Genomic DNA, 11,169 nt, shown 5'->3' on the forward strand with positions numbered 1-11,169 from the left:
GATGACAGTGATAGTAATGGCTTTGAGCCTAGCACTTCAAGTCATCAGAGAAAAAAAATGCGACATCATGATTCAAGTAGACTGACCACCAGACAAATTCCCACCCCAGGACCTGTTGCCTCTAGGTTTACTGCCCATCTTACTTCCCCTGCCACGCCTGATGCGGTCCCTGACACGCCTGATGTGGGTCACAGGGGGAGAGGACACCGCCATGTGAATGATGACATGGCCTATATTGTGAGACTCCAAAACAAGTCTTACAGGTTTCCAGTGGAGTTCTCGGCCTCAGACATTGGCAGCTACCAGGACAGCTGCACGAAATTTTCATGCCTGCTTTTACACCAGGACCAACACCAGAAGCATCAAATGCTGACACCCCTGAGAAGTGTTTCACATTATTTTTTGAGGACCAAATCATAGACGAAATTGTGACATGGACGAACATCCGTATTGATGCTGAAGCTGTGAAGTATCGGAAGATAACAGTTACTTTCCAGAGAACAACCCCAGCAGAGGTGCGTGCAATGCTAGGGATTTGTATCTTTAGTGGTTGCCAGATGGACAACCATTTGTCTACTAAAGAAATGTGGAACCCTGCTACTGCTGCACCTGTGTACCGTGCTGCTATGTCTGAGGGTCGCTTTTCATTCCTCCTTAGCTGTCTCCGATTTGATGACCCTGACACACGGCAAGAAAGACAAGGCCATGGACAAATGTGTCCATTTAGAATGTACATCCCCAACAAACCTGCCAAATATGGTATCAAGCTTGTCCTTGCCAATGATGCCCAAAGCAAGTACCTGCTGACAGGAATACCATACCTGGGGATACTTGTAACACAACGACAGGATGGACAAAGTCTTGGCCAGCATTTCACCAAGGAGCTGACCAAACAATATCACCATACAAACAGGAATGTGACCGCTGATAATTGGTTCACTTCTGTGCCACTGGCGATTGATCTGCTGCAGAACTGTGGCATGACCTTAGTGGGAACAATAAAAGCAAACAAGAAAATCACGCGCCAGGCTCCAGTGCATTTCTCTTTACCAAAGAACTAACCTTGGTGTCCTTCCTCCCTGACAAAGCTTCAAAAAAGAAGGTTGTACTGCTCCTGTCATCCATGCATACACAACCAAGCATAGGACCCACTCGTAAGCCTGAAGTAATTGAATTTTACAACAAAACGAAGGGAGGTGTCGATACTTTTGACCAGATGTGCGCTCACTATGGTTGTGGAAGAAAAACCAAGAGATGGCCCCTTCGCGTGTTCTATGGCATGATCAATGCTGGTGTGATAAACTCATGGATCATTCACAATGAGAATGCAATGAAGAGAGGTGACAACCAAATGCAGAGGAGGCCTTATATGCAGGCTTTGGCATTGGCACTCATCAAACCATGGGCAGAGCAGAGGCTCCCCTCTTCAAATCTGTCACGTCAACTCAGAGTCGTGATCTGTAGCGTGCTCGACATTCCTACCCCTGGCACTCTTGAAGGTGACGCAGGACCAGTGGCAGCAGAAAGCAGCGGTCCCTTAGTGAGGTGTGCTGACTGCCCCACAGGCTTGGACAGGCAGACGCGATACAGGTGCCATGTCTGCCGTCGACCGGTGTGTCCACGCCATTACTACCCTGTGTGTACTGACTGCATGTAAGGAATAGGTAAGTAAGAGTGGTCCTGGAATTTGCATGTTATCCTTATTTAGTGCAGTGGTTATGAATAAATATCAATAAGTGGTGATTTCCAAGGGAATTCATATGGTAAAAAAAAATAGTTTAGTCAACTGGTCATTTTTACCCACTCATAAAATGTCATTTTTTGTTTCTCTCTCCTGCAGCTGTTTGCATGTAAAGGAGACTGTGCCTTCACCAGGGAAGACTCAAATATCCCAGGAATGGGTGGACCAAAGACCAAGTTTCCAGCATCATTATATTTTTGTTTAGGATTGGTTTTGTTCTCCAACTGCTAATTTTCCAGAAATTTTGGAGCATTTTCCCCCCATGAAACTTATTGAGCAAGCCTTGGATTCAGATGTGACAATGTCTTTTTTGTCCAGGTCATTGAACAATGGACTTGCTTTATGTTCTCATACGTAGAATGAACAAAGAGTATCCAAGAGTTAGGAGACTCTAGAGTATGGTTAAATTCCAGCCACCTAAAAGTCTGTGTTAGGTAGCCTGTTAATAAAATGATCTCATAATGCAGCTTCTTGTCTGCGCCATTTGGACTCTTAACAAACACTATCCCCCAGAGACTGTTCCCACCCACCAGTCTGAGCCATGGTCTAAATAACCCTTATCACTCAGGCCCCTCACACACACCAACTCTACTCAGAACAAGTTATTTGCACTACTTCAAAACACTTTGCAAATCTGTTCTCTATTGTATGCCTTTATCTTGATTTGTATATATTTCTCCTTCAACTGTAGGTTGCTGCCTGTGCGATCTGGACCCAGAAATAGTAGGAAATGAATAAAAAAAATAAAAAAATCGTGTAATTATTTACTTGAACAGCTTGTTAGCTTTAAGAACAAAATATTTATCTTGTTAATTTCTAAAATTTTGGGGACTTTATAAAAGCAGCCAATAAAATCTAAGAACCAATAAAGATTATAATATTCCCATCAGCTTCGTGCTTACTAGGAAATGTTAGCATGCTACCCACAAAGTAAACATAATGAATTGACCTACTAACTCAGATGTAAATCAAAGTATCTGGCTGTAAAAACAGACCATGATGGAGATGAAGAAGATCAGCTTTACCTGTCATATTTGAATTTTCTTGTTTCTTGTTGATGATAATTTGTCTATAAGTGACCTTGTCTGTTGTCACTGCTGAGTGGACTTCAGCATTCTCTGCAGAATGAAACAAACAAGGAAGACATCAGTGCAGGTCATACAGCTGATAGCAAAGCTGATTGAATAGAAATGGCTGCTGCAGAAACATTTCCACAAAAAGCATTTGATTCATTAATAAATAACTGACAATAACATTTATATAGAAAACTGATGACTACTCATGAGAAAGATTCGATCAACATATCAGAAAGTCAGAAACCACTAATTGATTAAATAAAAAAAATCATTTAGATTCAGTGTAATTATAAATACTAAGATAAACAGAATTTTGTTCAGCTAGGTTTTCACACCTGCAGCAGTTTTTTATTTGTTGCTTTTTATTTTTTAATCCTAAACAGGATGTTGAACCACTGTAGAGCTGTTAGCTCATGTTAACCACAGACCACAATCATTACAACAACACATATAGTATTGCATATTGTAGTATTGCATCTCTGAGATAGATATTTTTGAAATTCCAGTCTAAATTAATGGAATTAGGTGTAACTTTAATTGAACAGAGCTGTCAGGAAGTGCCAGTTTCTGATCTGATCCCTTTGCCCTTTGCTGTTGATGTGTATTTCTTAGCTATAACATCAGAGTTCATACTGGAACTATTCTGATAGGTCAAAGAGGGTGTACATTCTTCCGGGTTGACAGCCAATATTTCTGCATAACTCTGGCCTCGTTTAATGTGGCAATGTACTCAGTCACTCCACATGTCACGCATATCTAAACTCAGCTACACTGTTTGGTCAAAAAGTGTTGAGGAGGAACGGAAGACCTGATTTATAAAGCAAATATATCAAATGATCCAGTATCTCTCTGTTGAATCCATCACATTAGCAAGATGAGTTTCCTCCTGTTTTAGGTGATCCATCAGTATATCAGTATTAAATAACTCTGTAGCATTAGGAACCAGAAGGTTATCGAGACCCATGTTGAGTCTGGTAAACTCACTTGTATTCATAGTCACAATGTCTGGTATTCTTGGTGTAGGACACTAGGTATAGTCTTGAACTTCTAGAAGTCTGTGTGATTGCACAGGAGCAACCTAGAAAGGCCTCTAAGAATGAACGGCAATATGTCTGTGAAGGTTCTCAGTCATCCAGGTCATCGTAGTCAAAGGAGCTTGCAAAGAAAAGCGTCTGGACTTCCTTAAGTTACTTGAAGACGTTTCACGTCCCAGATTTTCTGGGACTCTCCACCATTTGACCTTAGAACTGAAGAAGCTACTCGGATGAGAGGTGAAACGTCTTCAAGTAACTTAAAGAAGTCCAGACGCTTTTCTTTGCAAGCTCCTTTGACCTCTAAGAATGAGGATGCTGAGGCATCAGTCATGCCCAGGTCTGGGTGGTTCAATCTGTGATTCCTGGTCCCAGAAATGTGTGAGAAAGGTCTGAGTCTCACCTTCATGTTTCCTTTATTCTACTGAACAAACTCAGACATGAAAGATCAGGAAGTCTGAGTCTCACCTTCAGGTTTCCTGTGAACACATCGTCTCACCAGCAGAACCAGGAACACCAGTAGAACCACAACACAGACTGATCCAACACATGACAACACTGAGAGAACAGGAGGAGAGAGTGATGGAGGAAGATTGATGGAGGTGGAACCAAGAGGAGGTGTGGATGTAGGTGGAGGTGTGGATGTAGGTGGAGGTGTGGTGGTGTGTTTGTCTAAAATAAAGCAAACACAGTCATTAAGTTGTCGTCACATTGTGAATGTTGAAAGCTGCAGAAACACAGACAGGTGAGTGTGTCACCTGTGACAGTGATCCAGCTGGATGGAGACTCTCCATGACTGCTGATGTCACACTTGTAGAGGCCTTCATCAGACCTGGAAACATGCTGGATGGTCATGTGACCTGTAGGCTGCTTCCTGATGAGGGAGCCATCTTTATAGAAAGCAGCTGGGAGGTTGGAGGGAGTGGTCTTTGTTTTACAGAGCAGAGTGACGTCATCTCCCTCCATCACAGGGAGGACAGGACTCTGCAGGATCACTGATCCACCTCAACACAGAGACAAACTACAGCATTTCATCCATTTACACACAGCTTCATCAACACTAACTCCACACACTCAGCTTACCAGTGACTGTCAGGTTAACCATGTTACTGATGGGACCCTCTCTGGACTCACACCAGTAAACTCCACTGTCCAGTGGAAAGACATAACTCACGTTACAGGAAGAATTAACTAAACTAGCTTGTTCTCCCCACCCATCTCCACACTGAGTCATTTGTAGGTTGCTTGTGTTTCTCCTCAGAGTCCATCCAGCAGAGCTGTCGTCCTCCTCACAGCTTAGAGACACAAAGTCTCCTTTATAGAACTGAGAACTGCTGGGACTCACAGTCAGACGAGCTGTGAGGGTTAAAATGAAAAACAATTGTGATCTGTTACACTTATGTTATATAACAAGTTAATTCTGAAACATGAACCCAATCAGGTCATATCAGTGAGCATTTATCAGGGTTAAACTGTGACAGAAGAAGATTACTGACCTTGGTTTGTTGTGCAGCTCAGCAGTGAGATCAGAACTAAAGAGAAATGACACTCAGGTTGATTTCAGGTGAACATAAAGAACGATTCCCCTGCACCACCTTTATCTAAAAAGCAGCTCTTTGTCTTAACTGGCTACCTTGTGAGTATGCACCAAATATTTAAAATTACAATAATATATTTATGTCCACTGTGCAGCTGTGTTGATATAACGAGTGAATGATTTGATCTTTTCACTGCCTGCTGTGTTTCCTCGACTCCTGAGCAAAGATAAAGAGTCAGTTCAGACCTGCAGTTGGTCCTCGTTGTATTTTGAACTTGAATTCAGCCTGATTTTTTTTTCATGTCTTCTCCTCCATCATCAGTTATCAGGAGAGCAGACAGTCAAAGTACAAGAATTCAAACAAACACAGAGATTCTACTTACAGAGCAGACACAGCACAGATGTTTCCTTCATCGTCCTTCTCACTCATTTGAGCTTTTTTTCATTTCTGTCACTGACACCAAGTAAAGCCCGCCCTCTTCCTCTGAGCACAAGCTTTTCTATTGGTTCATATGCAGTTGTGGGTTATTCTCTTGTCCTTTTAGTGAAATATATTACGTGGATTGGCTTTTTGTGGAAAAAAAACCCAAACAAACACTTTAAACCACTTCTGATGAAAAGATAGAATAGAATAGAATAGAATAGAATAGAATAGAATAGAATAGAATAGATGAAGGAACAGTAATCACCAGTAATCTGAAACATATAAGAAAGCACTGTTTTAAATTAATCGAAATATATCTTATATTTCATTTCTTTTTTTTTTAAATTTTGTTTCACACATGGTACAGCAGTAATTCATTTCCTATATCTTTGATGCCCCAGAAATTCACAAAGATGAAAATAAAAATCTGAAAAAAATGAAAGTAAAATCCATGTCCATGTAGTGGACGTCCCCTCAGTGAGAGAGGCAGATATGAGCTGAAACACAGGAATCAAACCAGGGACGCTGCTGTTATGGAGCTGAACTGGAACCATTCAGACACTGAGGCCCTCTGAACACATTTTAATTACAGCTGTGCAGAGACACACTGATGACTGACTGGAACACTATGATTCACATTTTACATGAACACCATCCTCACACATGGTTTATATATGGCCACTAGAGGGAGACGTTGGACTTTAAATACTAACATGGATACAAGCAGATCATCTCACTGAGCACCAGTAAGTTTCCAGGTGTATTTAATGATTAATAATGCCCTTTAATGTTTGCATAAATATGAGATCAGTTTAATTTACAAGAGGAAAGGTGTGTGGTGAAACATATGTGTTGTTCTGTTGTATATTTTTCAAATTTAAATTTTGATCAAGTGTTTTTTTTTTTGCTCATTTATAGAAATGAGCAAATTTTCCTATGCTTTTTTCATGATTACAGATAAGCAGTCTCTTTAACCCTTTAAGACCTACCATAGAAACAAGTCCACCAGAGCTTATATTATATTTTTACATGGTGTGGTGCCATTTTTGGGAGCATTTCAAGTTGATATACATCGATACAACTATTATAGCCCAAATTTTAATAATATGTATGCATTAAGTGCATAGTAATTACATAAATTGCAAAAAAGTGCAATAAACTACAAAAAAATTGAAAATATTTTTTGTTTTTTTAACATATATTTCTAGTTAGAGAAATTTAAGAGGCTTAACCCTCAAAGCTGTAAATACAAAAAAGTTGCACAAAATAGTTTCCCACCACAGGAAATTTATTTTGAGTGTCTTCATAGTTTTATTTTTGAAATACACCAATTTTCATATACTGCTTGAAAAACGAAAATAAATATTATACTGCAAATTTGCAAAAAAGCAGCATATGCATCAAAATAAACTATTTCCAGCAGTGCAATATGAGTCCTAAACATCCCAGAAACGACACAGAAAGTCATAAAGTCAAACACAACTTTTAAAAACACAAGTATAGGCTCATAAGCCCCCGATGGTAGAAAACTACATTTCCGCAAAATGACGTCACTTCCGGTTTCAGTCAGGTCATGGCGGACATGCGATAGTTCGCGCTGACGTCTATTCCAACGTGGGAAGTGTTATGAACAGCTGATCGGATCAGCAAAGCGTGTTTCTGAAATATTATGTTTTTGTTGCTGCAAGTGCTTTTTATGCAGTTTTTGCAAAGCAATATGTGGAAGGAAACTGTGACCTAGGACAAGCTGATGGCATAAGATGTAAGTACAACTCCTCCGGTTTCATTGTGCAAAAAAAATTATTGTGCTAGCTTACGTGGTTGCAGTGCTACCGGGATTTCAAAATAGTTACGCAAAATGGAGCGTGTCCACTCCGACCGGCTTTAAAGGGTTAAGAACCAAAAGAAGTCCAGCTGCCTTTAGAGGACCAGGATGTGGAAGACTAATAGTCGATAAATACAATTTTAAAGAGCGGCGACCAGGAGCCAAGGTCCTGGAGGACCAATCCCCAGCTACCAGGACTGGCAGTTGGGACATGTAATGTCACCTTTCTGTTGGGGAAGGAGTCTGAGTTAGTGCGTGAGGTTGAGAGGTACTGGTTAGATATAGTCGGGCTCACCTCTGGAACCAGTCTCCTGGAGAGTGGCTGGACTTTGACTCAGTCTGGAGTTGCCCCTGGTGAGAGGCGGTGGGTATCTCTGTATCCCTTCGGCTTGCTGTCTGTATTTTGGGGTTTCTCCCAGTGGACGAAAGGGTTTGTTTGTTTCCTGTGCCTCTGGTTCGGTGAGCGGGTCCTGATCGTTTCGTGTATGCGCCGAGTGGCGGTTTAGCGGTTTAGAGTACCCAGCCTTTTTGGAGTCCCTGGGTGGGGTGCTGGAGGGTGCTCCGCCTGGGGACTCTCTTGTCCTACAGGGAGACTTCAATGCCCACGTGGGCAACGACAGCAAGACCTGGAGTGGTGCAATTGGGAGGAATGGCCTCCCGGATCTGAACCCGAGTGATGCTTTGTTATTGGACTTCTGTGCAAACCACAGCTTGGCCATAATGAACACCGTGCTTGAACATAAGAGTGTCCATAAGTGCATGTGGCGCCAGGACACTGTAGCCCGCAGGTCGATAATCAATTTTGTAATCGTATCATCAGACCTAAGGCCATATATTCTGGACACTCAGGTAAAGAGAGGGGCTGAGCTGTCAACTGATCACCACTTGGTGGTGAGTCGGATCAGGTGGTGGGGAGGACGCTGGACAGACCTGGCACGCCTAAACATACAATGAGGGTTTGCCGGGAACGTCTAGCAGAGGCCCCGGTCTGCGAGATCTTCAACGCACACCTCCAGTAGAGCTTAACAACATTCCAAGGGAGCCTGGAGACATGGAGTCCGAATGGACCATGTTCGGCATCTCTATTTCCAAAGCAGCTGCACTAAGCTGCAGCCACAAAATGGTTGGTGCCTGTCGTGGTGGTAATCCCCGAACCAAATGGTGGACACCAGAGGTGAGAGGGGAGCCATCAAGCTGAAGAAGAAGTTAGGGTCGGTTAGCCTGTGGGACTTAGGCAAAGCGGAACACGGAGCAGGCAGTGGCTGAAGCAAAAACTCTGTGGGAGGAGTTCGGAGAGGCCATGGAAAAAGACTTCCAGATTGCCTCAAGGAGATTCTGGCAAACCGTCAGGCAACTCAGGAGGGGAATACTGCGTATTGACGACTGTCAAGCCTTTGAGTCGCCGAGCAGCTGAATAGGGGAATAATGTTGACGCGCCCGCTGTTCAAAACGTAAGTCAAAGTTCCAGATTAAAAAGATTAAAAATCTGTAGAAAAACAGTGATCAAAAACATTCTAAGCTTGAGCGGTCAGCAAAAGTCGACTTCCCCCATCACCCGCTCATTCACAAAAATTCCCTCGGGACGTGAACAGGTGATATAGCAATCACTATTACTATTACCGACACCACGTAACCCAAAGCTACGCCTATCCACAACACTGCGGGTAAAGCGCTGCTGAGTTTGACTGAGAAAATTTTTGGGTGGTGGAAGGAATACTTTGAGGACCTCCTTAAGCCCACTGGCACGTCTTCCATGGAGGAAGCAGAGTCTGAGGATGAAGGGGATGACCAGCCAATCTCTGGGGGTGAGGTCGCTGAGGCAGTTAAACAACTCCCTGGTGGCAGAGCCCCTGGGGTGGATGAGGTCTGCCCTGAGTTTCTAAAGGTTTTGGATGATATAGGGCTGTCTTGGTTGGCATGCCTCTACAATGTTGCGTCGAAATCAGGGAAACCAGACCATCACACTTCCTCCTCCATGTCTGACAGTTGATGTCACACACTGTGGAACCGTCCTTTCTCCTACTTGAAGGCGTACAAAGATCCTGCGTGATGAACCAAAGATCTTAAATTTTGATGAATCAAAATATCTACTTAGTCAATTGCTTTTTTTTTGTAGCAACACACAACTTTGGTATGGTACCACAGTGTGCTCCAACACTGCTTTTATGCAGACAGACTAACTAATTCAGAAAAGTTTGAACACCTGTAGGAATTAGGTGCACTAGCCTTCATGGCTTGATGACCCTCTGTAATCCGATTACTTTTTCCAAGTAACGAGTAAAGTAAGGGATTACTATTGCAAAAACGGTAATTAGATTACTGTTACTTTCCCGTAGGAACGCTGCGTTACTGCGTTACTAAAACCGTGATTTATTTTGCGAGAATGTCTCATGACAGTGACGTAAGCAAGTGTGACGTTTGTGACAACAGCTGTGTGCAGATCAACAGTGGATCATATATCGAGTGCGGGAGAGAGTATGAGCGTGCAGCGTTTAAAGCGTGGAAGTACTGACCTTACTTTAAGTTTGATTACATAAAAAGTGACAAAAACATTAGCGTCCGTTAGCATTGTGCGTGGGAAGAAAACTTATTTTTACAGTGAAAAAAAACCCTAAACTTCAAAGCAAGCACCGAGTGTGCTACGACGTAATGGGAAACTCACAGAGAAACTCGCGAATTCTTCCACTGACCGCTGCGGCACACCTGCACCAGGGTAACCCTCCGCCTACCCTACTCCTGCTTTATCTAGGTAGAGATCACACAGAGATTTGTCTGCACCTCACCCTCAGTACCTCTTGCTTACTGTCCTGGGCATGGGGGTTAGCTGTTCTTCTGCCCTGCACCCCAGTTCTTTGTTCCCATTCCAGGAATGTCTAATTGTATTATTATACCTGTGAAAGCAGATTTCTTTTCTCATGTATTAAATCAATTTTAATCATATCACAGTAGTGATAGTGATGTCACTTTCTCACTTAATTGTATGCGTGTGCACTACAAGTGGGCCTTATGCTCTGCACACACAGTGAGGCCATTGTAATGAGAGACACTGAACAGATAGTGAGACTCCTGCGTATCAGGGATGTAAATCCTTAGGTGACAGCCAAGCAGAAAACAAGGTCATATGTCATATAATTCCCTCTGTGAGGGAGGAGGTTTTAAGGATGGGGCTGAAGGTATAGCCCTCCGTGAGATGGCCCACATGTAAAGAGTTGTGGAATGTCCTTTGTTTGAGAAGGTATAAAAGAGTTATATGGGCCGTGTCCATCCTCAGAAAACTGTTTGGTGTTTGATCTGACTGTTTTCTCCACCGAAGTGCTTTTCTTTTCACTTTTCTTTAATAAACCTCACTTCAAAAGACACACTCACCTGGTAGTTGCAGTTTTATTTAAGATTTTTCATCACTTATCCTCAACAGGGGGAACAAAGAAATAGTTTTCGTTCTTATTCTAATTTAAATATCTAGTTTTTAATAAATAATGATCTGAATCTTACAACCAAAATTTTTCATCTGATGTAAAATGTATAGAAATCCATT

The 11,169-nt window shown here is 42.4% G+C and overlaps 1 protein-coding gene across 1 annotated transcript; it reads right to left on the reverse strand.

The window, feature by feature from the left end:
• Positions 1–4,296: 4,296 nt before the first annotated feature.
• Positions 4,297–5,799, reverse strand: LOC147334170 (low affinity immunoglobulin gamma Fc region receptor III-like). The gene is made up of 5 exons (XM_086286689.1): positions 5,769–5,799; positions 5,345–5,380; positions 4,932–5,204; positions 4,607–4,852; positions 4,297–4,520 (listed from the first exon to the last, which is right to left on the reverse strand). The coding sequence occupies exons 1-5, from the start codon at positions 5,797–5,799 to the stop codon at positions 4,297–4,299; spliced, it is 810 nt and encodes a 269-aa protein (XP_086142815.1).
• Positions 5,800–11,169: the final 5,370 nt, after the last annotated feature.

The sequence above is a fragment of the Aulonocara sp. 'chitande type north' Nkhata Bay genome, linkage group LG3, assembly GCF_057382095.1.
Source record: "Aulonocara sp. 'chitande type north' Nkhata Bay isolate Kocher_YH1m ecotype deep benthic linkage group LG3, A_spYH_male_GT1.1, whole genome shotgun sequence".
NCBI lineage: Eukaryota > Metazoa > Chordata > Actinopteri > Cichliformes > Cichlidae > Aulonocara > Aulonocara sp. 'chitande type north' Nkhata Bay.